At 45.3% G+C, this 17,840-nt stretch overlaps 1 protein-coding gene across 1 annotated transcript in view; it reads right to left on the bottom strand.

Moving 5' to 3' along the window:
• The window catches only part of rad51 (RAD51 recombinase), a 38,206-nt gene that overhangs the window by 781 nt on the left and 19,585 nt on the right, over positions 1-17,840 (bottom strand). Inside the window, exons 5-9 of the mRNA XM_084314504.1 lie at positions 14,822-14,913; positions 9,636-9,730; positions 6,908-7,021; positions 5,403-5,532; positions 1,998-2,119 (exon numbers count right to left, since the gene is read on the bottom strand). Of these exons, the coding sequence (XP_084170630.1) occupies positions 1,998-2,119; positions 5,403-5,532; positions 6,908-7,021; positions 9,636-9,730; positions 14,822-14,913 (553 nt within the window). The remainder of the gene's footprint in view (positions 1-1,997; positions 2,120-5,402; positions 5,533-6,907; positions 7,022-9,635; positions 9,731-14,821; positions 14,914-17,840) is intronic.

Here is a 17,840-nt window from a genome sequence, read left to right as displayed (position 1 = left end):
ATCATGTCGACATACTCATACACTTGTCAGGTACCCATTCACACAAACGTTTTTTTTTTTTTTTTTTTTTTTTATTCCTAAACCTGTACCGTACCCTCCCCCCTCTCAGGTCCAGAGTGAGCTAGAGTAACTGTACCTTCACCACTTTTACGTAGAGCCATATGAAATCCGTTTATTTTTGTTTTCAAATTCCATTTATATTTTTTCCCAAATTACGTTTTTTTTTTCATTTTAATATTTCAGAATTCTGTATTTTACTTTTTACGCTCATTTTACCATCAGAAATAGTGTCTAATAAGTGGGAATGAATAAATGTCCACAATTAAATAATTTTATGTTTTTAAGTGCTGCAACTCAGAAATAGTTAAATTTTACACTATTTTTCAAATAATACTGTGACAAAATAAAAATACACATTTCAAGTGTAAACAATAGATACAGCTAGCTACTACTGACATTATCACAATGTCAGTAGCCTAGCTATATCTATTCTATTGTGATGAAATATAGTAATGCATAATTTATGCACCTTTAGTTTAGTTTATTTCGTTTATAAAGGACAGTGTGTACCGACAATCATTTGCATTAAACAAATAGATGGGTGCACCAGATTTAGCAAAAAGCTATCATTTCCATCTATAGTCCTATGTACTGTAACGTTACATAGCTATTTAATCACAATAGTGTCAGTGATTAGCCTCGCCCTCTAGCTGTATCTATTGTGATCACCAGAGATCATCGTTAAGAGAGCTTGTGTTTTGGGAAGCACAGTGTTTTTCCTTGTTCCTGACATGGCTTTTGGAGACCAAGTGATCTTCGCACGTGTTTTTGCGGGTCCAGTCAACGGTATATGTTGACCAAATTTGCAAAACACTGTATCGCCTTATCTCTAGTTTGCTGCGGGTGCAAACTAGACACCTGTTCCACCTGTTGCCATCGGGAGGCGATACAGCTGCATCAGAGCCACAACAAACAGGCTCAGAGACACCTGTTCCACCTGTTGCCATCGGGAGGCGATACAGCTGCATCAGAGCCACAACAAACAGGCTCAGAGACACCTGTTCCACCTGTTGCCACCGGGAGGCGATACAGCTGCATCAGAGCCACGACAAACAGGCTCAGAGACAGTTTCTTCCCCAGAGCCGTCACCACCCTGAACTCTAACATGCACCAATAATTCACCCGTCCCCCTCCTCCCACACTGTGCAACATCCTACCCTTCAAGTGCAATATCCACTACCACCCACTACCACCCACTACCGTCTGACACTGTGACTGTTATGTTGTATATGGTACAGTATTGTAACATTGTTTTATTGTTTTGTTTTTTCTATCTACTTTTTCTCCCCCTTTTTCTGTATTTTTCTCCCATCCCAATTTAGTCGTTATGGCAAACCCCCCCCCCCCCCCCCCCCCCTTCCTGGTCATTGCACCCATTTCCCCCCTACTTGCCGGTCTAGGGAGCGCTGAAAACGATCGCATGTCTTCCTCCGATACATGTGGAGTCAGCCAGCCGCTACCTTTCACCCGACAGCGAGGACTCTCATTGGGGGGGAACGTAACGCGTGGGAGGATCACACTACCTCCCCGAGATGCCTTCCTCGCCGAGCAGGCGCCCCGACCGACCTGTAGGAGTCGCTGTTTACAACAACCAGGATACACACCCCCCCGCCGGCTTCCCTCCCGCTGACACTGCCAATTGTGTCAGTATGGACGACTGACCAAGCCGGAGGCACCGCCGACAGCTGGATTCGACACCAGTGTCTCTGCGGTGGTAGACAGACGCTTAGTCCGCTGCGCTACCCAGCCGTCTCACATTGTTTTATTGTATACTATTTTATGTTTCTCTTTTATTACTTGTGTGATTTTATATTTGCTTCCACTACGGCACCTTATGGTTGAGTCCGAAATCTTGTTGTATGCAAATATAATGACAATAAGGTATATTCTATTCTATTCTATTGACGTTGTGTGTTTCGCTATTATACACCACTCACCGTGTAGTGGAGGCGTGCGCCATGATGTTGCCCCCAATAGGTTTCTTGGGGTCCGCGGAGAACATGGCGGCACCATCCACCTGAGCCACCACCTGATTGGTGATCACCACGGCAACGCCAAACTGGGCGGGGCCACAGCGTCGATGACAGACGAGCAAAGACACCCACGGTTTGAAAGTGAGCATTGGTGCATCATAATCATTTAGATATTCATAAGATTCACATTACAGGTGCATCTCAATCAATTAGAATATTGAGGAAATATATTGGCTGCCTCCACGGCCGCGCCGCATTGATTCATGCAAAAGGACCAAGTATTGAGTGCATATACTTTTCAGTAGGCCGACATTTCTGTAATATATATATATATATATATTAGGGGTGTAACGATGCATCGATTAATCGAAATGCATAGATTCTAATGTGACGATTCAACTGCATCGATTTGAAAATGTTAGAATCGATTATAATCTAAAGTTTAAAAAAAAATATTTTTTTTTATGTTTTATTTTTGCGTGTATTGTTTTTATTGACCTATATGCTATATGATGAGTGAATCAGTTCCCCAAGCCACATTTGTGTATTCAAAATTTTTTGGGGAATTAACTGATAGAAAATTAATCGAAAATTAATCGAATCGAATCGTGGTCAAATGAAGAGATTTCATGATGCATTGAATCGTCGCCTGAATAATCGTAATCGAAATTAATCGTCTGTGAGGTCGCATCGTTACACCCCTAATATATATCTATTTTTTTTTATTGGTCTTATGTAATATTCTCAGATACAGAATTTTGGATTTTCATTAGCTGTAAGCCATAATCATCAACATTTTAAGAAATAAGGGCTTGAAATTCCCTGTGTGTAATGAGTCTATATAATATATGATTTCCACTTTTTGAATTGAATTATACTGGAATAAATGTACTTTTCCTCGATATTCTTAATTTATTGAGATGCACCCGTATTTTCCATTAGTGTTGATTAGACAGGTTGTATGACAGGTGCAGGAGCATGCGGCCTCGGTCAGTATATTGGTGAACATGTCTTCATGATGATGTCTCTCGGTCAGTATATTGGTGAACATGTCATGATGATGTCTCTCGGTCAGTATATTGGTGAACATGTCATGATGATGTCTCTCGGTCAGTATATTGGTGAACATGTCATCATGATGATGTCTCTCGGTCAGTATATTGGTGAACATGTCATGATGATGTCTCTCGGTCAGTATATTGGTGAACATGTCATCATCATGATGTCTCTCGGTCAGTATATTGGTGAACATGTCTTCATGATGATGTCTCTCCGTCAGTATATTGGTGAACATGTCATGATGATGTCTCGGTCAGTATATTGGTGAACATGTCATGATGATGTCTCGGTCAGTATATTGGTGAACATGTCATCATCATGGTGTCTCTCGGTCAGTATATTGGTGAACATGTCATGATGATGTCTCTCGGTCAGTATATTGGTGAACATGTCATCATGATGATGTCTCTCGGTCAGTATATTGGTGAACATGTCATCATGATGATGTCTCTCGGTCAGTATATTGGTGAACATGTCATGATGATGTCTCTCGGTCAGTATATTGGTGAACATGTCATCATGATGATGTCTCTCGGTCAGTATATTGGTGAACATGTCATGATGATGTCTCTCGGTCAGTATATTGGTGAACATGTCATCATGATGATGTCTCTCGGTCAGTATATTGGTGAACATGTCATGATGATGTCTCGGTCAGTATATTGGTGAACATGTCATCATCATGATGTCTCTCGGTCAGTATATTGGTGAACATGTCATCATGATGATGTCTCTCGGTCAGTATATTGGTGAGCATGTCATCATCATGGTGTCTCTCGGTCAGTATATTGGTGAACATGTCATCATCATGATGTCTCTCGGTCAGTATATTGGTGAACATGTCATCATCATGATGTCTCTCGGTCAGTATATTGGTGAACATGTCATGATGATGTCTCGGTCAGTATATTGGTGAACATGTCATCATCATGATGTCTCTCGGTCAGTATATTGGTGAACATGTCATCATCATGATGTCTCTCGGTCAGTATATTGGTGAACATGTCATCATGATGATGTCTCTCGGTCAGTATATTGGTGAACATGTCATCATCATGATGTCTCTCGGTCAGTATATTGGTGAACATGTCATCATCATGATGTCTCTCGGTCAGTATATTGGTGAACATGTCATGATGATGTCTCGGTCAGTATATTGGTGAACATGTCATCATCATGATGTCTCTCGGTCAGTATATTGGTGAACATGTCATGATGATGTCTCTCGGTCAGTATATTGGTGAACATGTCATCATGATGATGTCTCTCGGTCAGTATATTGGTGAACATGTCATGATGATGTCTCTCGGTCAGTATATTGGTGAACATGTCATGATGATGTCTCTCGGTCAGTATATTGGTGAACATGTCATGATGATGATGTCTCGGTCAGTATATTGGTGAACATGTCATCATGATGATGTCTCGGTCAGTATATTGGTGAACATGTCATCATCATGATGTCTCTCGGTCAGTATATTGGTGAACATGTCATCATCATGATGTCTCTCGGTCAGTATATTGGTGAACATGTCATGCTGATGTCTCTCGGTCAGTATATTGGTGAACATGTCATCATCATGATGTCTCTCGGTCAGTATATTGGTGAACATGTCATGATGATGTCTCTCGGTCAGTATATTGGTGAACATGTCATGATGATGTCTCTCGGTCAGTATATTGGTGAACATGTCATCATCATGATGTCTCTCAGTCAGTATATTGGTGAACATGTCATCATGATGATGTCTCTCGGTCAGTATATTGGTGAACATGTCATGATGATGATGTCTCGGTCAGTATATTGGTGAACATGTCATCATGATGATGTCTCGGTCAGTATATTGGTGAACATGTCATCATCATGATGTCTCTCGGTCAGTATATTGGTGAACATGTCATCATCATGATGTCTCTCGGTCAGTATATTGGTGAACATGTCATGCTGATGTCTCTCGGTCAGTATATTGGTGAACATGTCATCATCATGATGTCTCTCGGTCAGTATATTGGTGAACATGTCATGATGATGTCTCTCGGTCAGTATATTGGTGAACATGTCATGATGATGTCTCTCGGTCAGTATATTGGTGAACATGTCATCATCATGATGTCTCTCGGTCAGTATATTGGTGAACATGTCATCATGATGATGTCTCTCGGTCAGTATATTGGTGAACATGTCATCATCATGATGTCTCTCGGTCAGTATATTGGTGAACATGTCATCATCATGATGTCTCTCGGTCAGTATATTGGTGAACATGTCCCTCGTCATGGTGATGGTGGTACCGGGGGCTCTCTCTCTACCTCGTCTGCCAGCCGGAGCAGCATGCGCAGGAAGCGACCCAGGTGCCCCTGTCTGGCCGCCAGCTCTGCCCTGCCGGAGAAGTCCGTCCTGTACAACGCCATGGCGCTGTCCACTATCAGCAGAGCATACCTGGGACGACAAATGGTAAATGGCTGCTTTTTTATATAGCGCTTTTTTATATAGCGCTTTTTTATATAGCGCTTTTATCCAAAGCGCTTTACAATTTGTTCCTCACATTTTACCCACACCGACGGCGGAGGCAACCATGCAAGGTGCCAACCTGCTCATCGGGAGCAATTAGGGGTTAAGTGTCTTGCTCAAGGACACATCGACACGCTGCCCGGGAGGAGCGGGAATCGAACCGGGAACTTCCGGATTGCCAGACGACTGCTCTACCTCCCGAGCCACTGTCTGTCGCCCCACAACAACAAGAACACACAACACTGTCCACTATCAGCAGAGCATACCTGGGACAACATCAACACACAACATCACATCACACAGACAACATGGCCGGTATTACAAAGGATCTATCCGGCAGTCCGTTTGAGGTGTGAAAGCAATTCAGACCAAAAGCGGGGAAAATACCTAAAAAGAAAGTGTGCATTTAATGAAGCCGATTGGGCAGTTTTTGTTAACAATTTGCCATATCTTTCCAAATCTGCCACTATTAACAAAAATCAGACAATTATAATTTTCTCTGCTGGCAAGTTATGTCATCAAATAATGTCATGATGTTGAATAAATATCTCGCGTGGATAAGGAGCCTAGACAGTAGCCTGTAGAGATGCGCGGGTTGACTCGAACACCACTGGTACCGGGTGCCTGAATACTTTTACCAACGGATTTCCAGTTCCGCGTTCGCGTTCTGTGCGCTGATTGGCCACTGACGTTTCTGGTCGCGCCAATCGTGTGACGCCCGTTTCTTTCGCCGGTTAAGCTTAGGCGACTCTTTCGAAGTTGGTTAAGGTTAGAGTTTGTCTTAGAGCAGGGCGATAGAACGCCAGCCCTGATTCCAAACTCTAACCTTAACCAACTTCGAAAGAGTCGCCTATAAGCTTAACCAGTGATAAACTAGGCGTTAGGTAGTTTGCTGCTGTTCGAGGCGGAAATGGGCGCGTCACGCGATTGGGCGCACATGTCACATGGCCAGAAACGTCAGTGGCCAATCAGCTCGCACCAGAAACGTCAGTGGCCAATCAGATCGCAGAACGCGACCCGCGGAACTGGAAAACGAAAAAGTAGTTGGACAATGGCTAGGCTACCCGGTCATGTCCGCTTGCATTCATTGTGCTAAGCTAGGCTAACGTGCGGCCAGATAGCTTTTTTCTACTGAACGCACAGTAGAGGAAACTGGTATCCATCTTCTTGTCTCTCTCTCTCTCTGGAGAAGACGGTAAGCTAATTTCCCAAAATGTTGGAGTTTTCCTTTAAGAAGCAACAGGCTCCTCCTTGTCCTCAGGCTGACGCAGGGGAGCGAGCGGAGGAGGCTGGCGGGACTGACCTGGACTCAGCCATCATGGCTGACGCCTGGTACAGCAGCTGGGTCTGGTGGTCCGTGTTGAAGGCCCGGGCGTACGCCACGTTGTCCAGGACGTCTGCGCCCACCAGACCGTACCTGATGGGAGAGAGAGAGAGAGAGAATGAATGAATTCTTTCTTTTAACCCTTTCACTGCCACACGACAGAAGGTTAACCCTTTACCATCACACAACCGACCGGCGGCTGTTGTGTGGCAGTGAAGGGGTTAACCTTCTGTGTGAATTGTCGCAGTGAAAGGGTTAACCGTTTTGGTAGTGCGGCAGTGAAATGGTTAAGAGCACTGTAATTTTAAGAGCACTGCTCTGTTGTAATTCAAAATTGAACTATTTTATTTTATTATTTCTTACTTATGCACTGCTCTGTTGTATGTTAAATACCCTGTTGTATGTCCGTTCTATTTTATCATTTTTAGCCTATTTTTAAACTGAATCATTTTAAACAAATTTTATTATTTGTATTACTGAATGAAACTGTAAACAGAGAGCCTATTGGGATGCTAGATCCTAATGTGAAACACTAATTTACCTTACCTTGCTACCTCTCCATCTTTTTTTATGTTCGCTTATGCCTGTATTTTTTACTGTTGTGAAGCACTTTGAACGGCAACTTCTGTATGAAAAGTAGGGATGCACCGAATGGGAAATTCTTGGCCGAAACCGATACCGAAAATAGAAAACAGTTGGCCGAAAACCGAAAGGCCGAAAATGATTCATAGAATAGATTTTTTTTACCAATGTTGTGGAACATTATGATTATGGAAAAATAAACTTAACTTAAATAATAAATAATCACTATTATGGGTCCATAAAACATTTATTCAGCACTTCTGAATGCATACAGTACATTAATTCCATCTTTTCTCTGGCTGCCGCAGCGGACATCTGTGCTCTACTGAGCGCACCTTTCTAGTCCCCAGCTGAATGTGCTCTCTGGACTTTGGCACAGTAGACGCGCGACAGACAGACAGCGTCAATGTGAGAAACACAATCCCCCCCCCCCTCTCGCTCTGAATAATATGCATATTAGATCACTCAGTGATTAACCGCGACGGGCATATAGAGAATAAGGATATAAAAGCATGTTAAAGACGCATTTATTGGACGCGTTGCGCGCAGAGTTTACATAGAAACAGCGCGACTCCCGACAGCGCGACATCATCACAACAACACGCAAGGTTGTTAGGTTGTTTCTGTTTCGGTGATATATTTTCGGTGAAAAAACTCTTTCGGCCAAAAGCCGAAAGGCCATTTTTTGCCATTTTCGGCCGAAAACTTTCGGTGCCAAAATTTCGGTGCATCCCTAATGAAAAGTGTTATACAAATAAAGTTATTATTATTATCATGAATGAATTTATTCACACACACGATATATTACATATACATATCTTCATGGTGAGAACATCATCGTCGAGAGTGTGTGCGTGTGCCAGGTCTCCAAAGAAGCTATTTAAAGCTTTTGGAGGGAGAGCCTGATCACAACCGTCTGTAGTGTGATAGTAAAGGGTTAACCTTATGTAGTGCGGTAGTGAAAGGGTTAACCTTATGCATTGTCGCAGTGAAAGGGTTAACCATTTGGTAGTGTGGTAGTGAAAGGGTTAATAAAGTAATCAATCAATCAATCAATCAACCTTCAACCCTCTCCAGCCTACCCCCAACCCTTTTGAATATTTCCCATGTTACGAAGCAATAATGTGTCGAGAGCTTGTCAGTTGAAGAAAAGGATTATGGATTATCCAGAACGTTTCAGAAACCATTACAAATTTGCATAATTTACCATCCCTTTCCCAAACCCTTATGGCATAGTGGTGGAAACCAATTGACCGTTTGTTAATTGTATTGATGGCAGTGTCTCAGGAAGCACTATTTATTTTATTTTAATACTTTATACTGTATCTTGTACACTGTCATCCTTAACTGAATCGGATATTAAGAGTGGATGAGATTGTTAATGATGTAATGACTTATGTCTTGAATATTGTTGTATTGTTTTAAGTGTCGGACCGCAGGAAGAGTAGCTTTTGTCAAGTGCAAAAGCTACTGGGGATCCTAAATAAACTAGCCCCATTCGGGTCTGTGATGCACTCCAACAAGGTTGGACGAGTGAATACACAGTCCCTTATTCCTCCATAGGAAAATCCCACAATTAACTTTGTCTCGCTTTTCTCTATCAAAAACGCTTCTCGTACAAGTATCGCAGAGATATTTCAAAGGTACTCAGTCGCACAAGGGTTTCGGAACAGACAAACGCTAGGGTTTGAAAGCTCTGCATTGCTAATAAACATTTAAAATAATTTTTATAAACTAGTCAACACTGCTCAAAACGGCTTTAGCTGCCTGATGCGCCTGCGCTGTGATCACAGCACATGCGCATCAGGCACCCAATGCCGGAAATAAAGCTGTGTTGACCAGTTAATAAAAATTATTTAAAATGTTTATTAGCAACGCCGAGCTTTCAAACCCTAGCGTTTGTCTGTCCGAAACCCTTGTGCGACTGAGTACCTTTGAAATTTCTCTGCTATACTTGTACAACGAGTGTTTCGCTGAGGACCAGTTCTTCAGAGTTAATTGTGGGATTTTCCTATGGAGGAATAAGGGACTGTGTATTCACTCTGTGCATCACAGTCACGGAAGGGGCTATAAATAAACATAAAGTGTTGGAGGATCAGCGCCGGTGAACAGGAGCTGCCGTTACCTCTCAGCCACAGCCAGCAGCCTCTCTGGTCTGAAGGTTCCCTCCGTGTCGATGTACATGGCTTTCCCTTCTCCGCCTCCCTGGTCGATGGGCAACTGCATGAGGAGGGAATCATGAATGAATGAATGAATTTTATTTGTATAGCGCTTTTCCAAACAAAGTTACAAAGTGCTTTACAGACATGATCTCACCTGGTCGGGGACTGACCTTTAGATTAATCTGTCTAGTTTAGTTAGGATGTCTATTTTCCCCCATGTCTGCTTTTTTGCAGCACCACAAACATGGGAACTCTCTAACTCCTCCCCCCCCCCCCCCCCCCTCCCCTTCTAGGGGTTCTCTCCTCCACACTGCCTGTGGAGCATTTTTCCCTATTGTTAGGTTTTAGTGAGTTTTTCCGTACCTGACCAGGGTGAGGAGTGAGCGTACCTGACCAGGGTGAGGAGGAGTGAGCGTGCCTGACCAGGGTGAGGAGGAGGAGTGAGCGTACCTGACCAGGGTGAGGAGGAGTGAGCGTACCTGACCAGGGTGAGGAGTGAGCGTACCTGACCAGGGTGAGGAGGAGTGAGCGTACCTGACCAGGGTGAGGAGGAGTGAGCGTACCTGACCAGGGTGAGGAGGAGTGAGCGTACCTGACCAGGGTGAGGAGGAGGAGTGAGCGTACCTGACCAGGGTGAGGAGGAGTGAGCGTACCTGACCAGGGTGAGGAGGAGTGAGCGTACCTGACCAGGGTGAGGAGGAGTGAGCGTACCTGACCAGGGTGAGGAGGAGTGAGCGTACCTGACCAGGGTGAGGAGGAGTGAGCGTACCTGACCAGGGTGAGGAGGAGGAGTGAGCGTACCTGACCAGGGTGAGGAGGAGTGAGCGTGCCTGACCAGGGTGAGGAGTGAGCGTACCTGACCAGGGTGAGGAGGAGGAGTGAGCGTACCTGACCAGGGTGAGGAGGAGTGAGCGTACCTGACCAGGGTGAGGAGGAGTGAGCGTACCTGACCAGGGTGTGGAGGAGTGAGCGTACCTGACCAGGGTGAGGAGGAGTGAGCGTACCTGACCAGGGAGCAAAAAAAAATACGCAAAAAAACGAACGAACGAAAACGAAAATGTACACAAAAAAAACATAAAAAAAGAACAAAAAAAACGAACAAAAAGAAATTTACGCAAAAAAATGTACGCAAAAAAACGAACGAACTAAAACGAAAACTAATGCAAAAAACTAACGCAAAAAAATGAAAACCAACGCAAAAAACTAACTAACTAAAACGAACTAAAGCGAAAACTAACGCAAAAAAAACATAAAAAAAGAACACAAAAAAACGAACGCAAAAAAACGAATGCAAAAAACGAACGCAAAAAATGTAGGCAAAAAAACGAACGAAAGAGCTCCAGTAGCTCACCGCGTACCTCGGACGCTATTTCGGCGTCGGGGACAACCGTGCGCGTCACGGATCTGGGGTACACGAGTTCGACTCCCGGACTCGCCGTATTTTCTCAGAGTGTCTTTCCCCCGATCTATACCCCATTCAACCTGTTTCTGTCGGTCATGCTTTACCAGAAAAAGCGATAAACGCTAAAAGAACCAGCTGACTGGTCAAAGTATTAAAAAAAAAAAAAAAAAAAACTAACGAACTAAAACGAAAACGAATGCAAAAAACGAACGCAAAAAAATTGAAAACCAACGCAAAAAAACCAAAGCAAAAAACGAACGCAAAAAGATTTACGCAAAAAAAACATAAAAAAATTACACAAAAAACGAACGCAAAAAACTAACTAAAACGAAAACGAACTAAAGCGAAAATTTACGCAAAAAAAACGAACACAAAAAAACGAACGCAAAAAGATTTGCGCAAAAAACGAACGCAAAAAAATTCAAACCAACGCAAAAAACTAACTAAAACGAAAACGAACTAAAGCGAAAACGAACGCAAAAAAACATAAAAAACGAACGCAAAAAAAAGAAAGCAAAAAGGAGGAGTGAGCGTACCTGACCAGGGTGAGGAGGAGTGAGCGTACCTGACCAGGGTGAGGAGGAGGAGTGAGCGTACCTGACCAGGGTGAGGAGGAGTGAGCGTACCTGACCAGGGTGAGGAGGAGTGAGCGTACCTGACCAGGGTGAGGAGGAGTGAGCGTACCTGACCAGGGTGAGGAGGAGTGAGCGTACCTGACCAGGGTGAGGAGGAGGAGTGAGCGTACCTGACCAGGGTGAGGAGGAGGAGTGAGCGTACCTGACCAGGGTGAGGAGGAGTGAGCGTGCCTGACCAGGGTGAGGAGTGAGCGTACCTGACCAGGGTGAGGAGGAGGAGTGAGCGTACCTGACCAGGGTGAGGAGGAGTGAGCGTACCTGACCAGGGTGAGGAGGAGTGAGCGTACCTGACCAGGGTGTGGAGGAGTGAGCGTACCTGACCAGGGTGAGGAGGAGTGAGCGTACCTGACCAGGGAGCAAAAAAAAATACGCAAAAAAACGAACGAACGAAAACGAAAATGTACACAAAAAAAACATAAAAAAAGAACAAAAAAAACGAACAAAAAGAAATTTACGCAAAAAAATGTACGCAAAAAAACGAACGAACTAAAACGAAAACTAATGCAAAAAACTAACGCAAAAAAATGAAAACCAACGCAAAAAACTAACTAACTAAAACGAACTAAAGCGAAAACTAACGCAAAAAAAACATAAAAAAAGAACACAAAAAAACGAACGCAAAAAAACGAATGCAAAAAACGAACGCAAAAAATGTAGGCAAAAAAACGAACGAAAGAGCTCCAGTAGCTCACCGCGTACCTCGGACGCTATTTCGGCGTCGGGGACAACCGTGCGCGTCACGGATCTGGGGTACACGAGTTCGACTCCCGGACTCGCCGTATTTTCTCAGAGTGTCTTTCCCCCGATCTATACCCCATTCAACCTGTTTCTGTCGGTCATGCTTTACCAGAAAAAGCGATAAACGCTAAAAGAACCAGCTGACTGGTCAAAGTATTAAAAAAAAAAAAAAAAAACTAACGAACTAAAACGAAAACGAATGCAAAAAACGAACGCAAAAAAATTGAAAACCAACGCAAAAAAACCAAAGCAAAAAACGAACGCAAAAAGATTTACGCAAAAAAAACATAAAAAAATTACACAAAAAACGAACGCAAAAAACTAACTAAAACGAAAACGAACTAAAGCGAAAATTTACGCAAAAAAAACGAACACAAAAAAACGAACGCAAAAAGATTTGCGCAAAAAACGAACGCAAAAAAATTCAAACCAACGCAAAAAACTAACTAAAACGAAAACGAACTAAAGCGAAAACGAACGCAAAAAAACATAAAAAACGAACGCAAAAAAAAGAAAGCAAAAAGGAGGAGTGAGCGTACCTGACCAGGGTGAGGAGGAGTGAGCGTACCTGACCAGGGTGAGGAGGAGGAGTGAGCGTACCTGACCAGGGTGAGGAGGAGGTGTTAGCGTACCTGACCAGGGTGAGGAGGAGGAGTGAGCGTACCTGACCAGGGTGTGGAGGAGTGAGCGTACCTGACCAGGGTGAGGAGGAGGAGTGAGCGTACCTGACCAGGGTGTGGAGGAGTGAGCGTACCTGACCAGGGTGTGGAGGAGTGAGCGTACCTGACCAGGGTGTGGAGGAGTGAGCGTACCTGACCAGGGTGTGGAGGAGTGAGCGTACCTGAGCAGGGTGAGGAGGAGGAGTGAGCGTACCTGACCAGGGTGAGGAGGAGTGAGCGTACCTGACCAGGGTAAGGAGGAGTGAGCGTACCTGACCAGGGTGAGGAGGAGTGAGCGTATCTGACCAGGGTGAGGAGGAGGAATGAGCGTACCTGACCAGGGTGAGGAGGAGGAGTGAGCGTACCTGACCAGGGTGAGGAGGAGGAGTGAGCGTACCTGACCAGGGTAAGGAGGAGTGAGCGTATCTGACCAGGGTGAGGAGGAGTGAGCGTATCTGACCAGGGTGAGGAGGAGTGAGCGTACCTGACCAGGGTGAGGAGGAGGAGTGAGCGTACCTGACCAGGGTGAGGAGGAGGAGTGAGCGTACCTGACCAGGGTGAGGAGGAGGAGTGAGCGTACCTGACCAGGGTGAGGAGGAGGAGTGAGCGTACCTGACCAGGGTGAGGAGGAGGAGTGAGCGTACCTGACCAGGGTGTGGAGGAGTGAGCGTACCTGACCAGGGTGTGGAGGAGTGAGCGTACCTGACCAGGGTGAGGAGGAGGAGTGAGCGTACCTGACCAGGGTGTGGAGGAGTGAGCGTACCTGACCAGGGTGTGGAGGAGTGAGCATACCTGACCAGGGTGAGGAGGAGGAGTGAGCGTACCTGACCAGGGTGAGGAGGAGTGAGCGTACCTGACCAGGGTGTGGAGGAGTGAGCGTACCTGACCAGGGTGAGGAGGAGGAGTGAGCGTACCTGACCAGGGTGTGGAGGAGTGAGCGTACCTGACCAGGGTGTGGAGGAGTGAGCGTACCTGACCAGGGTGTGGAGGAGTGAGCGTACCTGAGCAGGGTGAGGAGGAGTGAGCGTACCTGACCAGGGTGAGGAGGAGTGAGCGTACCTGACCAGGGTAAGGAGGAGTGAGCGTATCTGACCAGGGTGAGGAGGAGTGAGCGTATCTGACCAGGGTGAGGAGGAGTGAGCGTACCTGACCAGGGTGAGGAGGAGGAGTGAGCGTACCTGACCAGGGTGAGGAGGAGGAGTGAGCGTACCTGACCAGGGTGAGGAGGAGGAGTGAGCGTACCTGACCAGGGTGTGGAGGAGTGAGCGTACCTGACCAGGGTGTGGAGGAGTGAGCGTACCTGACCAGGGTGAGGAGGAGTGAGCGTATCTGACCAGGGTGAGGAGGAGTGAGCGTACCTGACCAGGGTGAGGAGGAGTGAGCGTACCTGACCAGGGTGAGGAGGAGGAGTGAGCGTACCTGACCAGGGTGTGGAGGAGTGAGCGTACCTGACCAGGGTGAGGAGGAGGAGTGAGCGTACCTGACCAGGGTGAGGAGGAGTGAGCGTACCTGACCAGGGTGAGGAGGAGTGAGCGTACCTGACCAGGGTGTGGAGGAGTGAGCGTACCTGACCAGGGTGAGGAGGAGTGAGCGTACCTGACCAGGGTGTGGAGGAGTGAGCGTACCTGACCAGGGTGAGGAGGAGGAGTGAGCGTACCTGACCAGGGTGTGGAGGAGTGAGCGTACCTGACCAGGGTGTGGAGGAGTGAGCGTACCTGACAGGTGACGGCCAGGGTGTGGCACAGCTGGGTCTTCCCTGTACGGAATTCGCCAAACATCTCCGTGATGGAGCCCGTCTCGATGCCTCCTGATGAAGGAGAACAATTTAGAGGGAAACCAAGAGAGAACAAACAATCCAAATGAATCAATACGGTGATTGATATATCTCAAACCCTGCCCTCTTTTCTTGATCCTCCCATTACAACTGTTGCTTGCCCTCTGACAGAGGGCATCGCGCAGAAAGCCTACCTCCTCCACCTGTGTACGAAGGATTCCATTCTCCATCGACATGCTTCCCCCTTGGTCAAATAATTCAAAAATACAATATTTCCTTCCACTGTTATGCAGACGACACACAGCTGTACCTCCCGCTGAAACCTAATGATCGGTGCAATTTAGATCGCCTCATGGTGTGCCATGAAGACATTAATAAGTGCTGTATGGCACAAAACCTCTTGCAACTGAATGAGAGCAAGTCAGAAATGGTCCTATTTGGACCCCCTGACTCCATCAAACTGATCTCCAACAGCCTGGGCAAGCTGTCCACCCTGTAAGTAAGGTTTATTTATATAGCACCTTTCACAGACCAGGGTCACAAAGTGCTTCACATAGTAAATTAAAAACACCAGTAAAGGGTAGCAGCATGTTAAAAGAAAAGTAAATAAAAACGTGAAAGAACAAGGAAAAAAAACAGATACAAATAAATAAAAGATTTACACAGAGCATAATTAGCCAAATGCCCGTTTGAACAACACAGTCTTTAGCTGCCTTTTAAAGGTGTTTACCGAGACCACAGATCTTAGGTCCATGGGCAGAGCATTCCATAGCCTGGGAGCCACGGTTTCGAAGGCTCCGTCACCTTTTGTTTTTCAATCTAGACCGGGGGACAGCCAGCAACAAGCCCTGGTCAGATGACCTGAGAGATCGACTCGTGGTGTAAGGACGCAATAGGTCGCAGGTGTACGCAGGTGCCTGACCGTGGAGTGCTCTGTAGGTGATGACCAGAACCTTAAAATGAATTCTAAATTTGATGGGGAGCCAGTGAAGGGAACCTAAGATGGTACCCCTGTAGTGTGTACCCCTGTCTACCCTCCAAACCTCATGGTAAAAACCTTGGTGTGTTTTTTTGACTCCACCTTCAAGTTTGACAAGCAGGTCAATGCTGTAGTAAGACAATTGTCCAGCTCCACACCACTGCCAAAACCAAGCATCATCCCTAGACTACTGCAACTCCCTGTAACTGGGATTCGTCAGTCATCCCTGTCCCACCTGCAATTAGTACAACCCCCCAGAGTCAGGCTCCGGAAGAGGGACCATATTAGTCCTGTTCTAGCCTCTCTCCACTGGCTACCAGTACAGCATGAAGTCCATTTCAAGGTTCTCCTGTTTGTTTTTAAAGGCCTAAATGGGCAGGCCAGCGAAGTTAGAAAGACAATACCGTTAATGGTTTTTGGGATTGTTTTGGATTATGAAAAGGCACGAGGCTGCAGAGCTGGTGAGAGCATGTTTACATTAAGACATTCTGACGACGTAGATGTAGGGCTGACCTTCGTTTTTTTTTTTTGGAATTCGAAGCTTCGAGGCTGAGATTCAATTTTAATTCGAAGCTTCAAAATAAAAATTAAAAAAAAAAGAATAAATTTAATAATATTTTTTGTTATTATAATTTTTTTTTTTTTTGTTGTGGGACTTGTACAGCACTTTGTTCAACTTTGTCAGTGCTGTAAAGTTTAAACCTTTTTAAATCTTAGACAAACTAAACACTTTGCTTCCATGAAATATTGTAAGCCGTCATTTGAGGCTTTATAAAAGCAGCACAATGAACACAAATCTGTCAAGTGCCGAGTCCGACCTCATCTTAAATAACAAACAGCATTGCTTGTTGTAATTAACAAAGAGAGGCAGAGTTGATTTAGCAAAAAAAAAACATAATCTAATTGTAACTGAGGGGTTACAAAACCCTGACTGTATTAAAGATTGTGATAGATTAAACCACTGCTAGTTATGTACTTTAATTACTGGCCAGACAGTACATCAAATATAGATGGTGAACACCCACAAGAACACGGCATTGACAAAGAAATAGTATTTGAGGGTAATTTATTATTATTAGGCAACGTTAGGTTACAGAATGAGAATTAGGGTCGCGCTTGTATGGCGAAGAATATACGTAAAGTCAGTCAATAGCATGAGTCACTAAGAATAGCAGGAATCCTACGATGGGTCTAAGTTGACACCACCTGTCGTATAGTAGCAACTAGATAGGGCAACACTGGTACCGCCTGGAGACAATGGGTTCCCTCCGGGGGTGTAAGGCCTGGAGGGTAGAGGAATGTTCGGGTACTCCGTCTGATTCAATGAGGAATAAAGAGACTCCAGGTACAGGAGTCGGTCCTTGTAAATCCCTTGATCAGCAGCAAAGTAATAATTGTAATCCAAATGCTCGACAGCATTGATGACAGCTAGCCAGCATCCGTCCACGAGGCCAGCCCGAGTTGTAATCCTCACGAGGTTGAATCCCAAACGACAGTGGAAATCAACGATGCTCTTCTCCGGGTACCACGTTCCAAATCAATATAATCCAACCAGTAATGGTTCTGCAATCGCCGACGCCGATTCTCCTGTGTACATGTCCAACGGTTCTCCGCCTAGGACTCCTCGGGTGTGGGCGACGTATTTAGGCCACACACCCTGGCTAAGTACACTAGCTAAAGACACGACGAACCGCTGGGTAATGCTACACACAAACAAACTGTGGCCGCACGATATACAATAAATGAACGACTATTCACTTCACATTAGATTAAGTCGAACTCAACGTTACTTCATTAAACTCTGACACTTTTACCATTCTATTCGCACGCGGTTCTCAATGCTCTGTTAGACGCAAGGTTGCTCACTTCACTGCACGTTGACTCGTGGTGAAGGTGGGTAAGGTACTGAACGAAGACACGAAGCTAAGCACGGTGTGCGCACCTTGCGCTGTATTTATACTTAAGTGAATATCTAGTCCCA

Source organism: Notolepis coatsorum, assembly GCF_963971535.1.
Source record: "Notolepis coatsorum genome assembly, chromosome: 5".
NCBI lineage: Eukaryota > Metazoa > Chordata > Actinopteri > Aulopiformes > Paralepididae > Notolepis > Notolepis coatsorum.
Note: the sequence above shows the minus strand (reverse complement) of the source record. Positions and strands in the feature narration are given on the sequence as shown.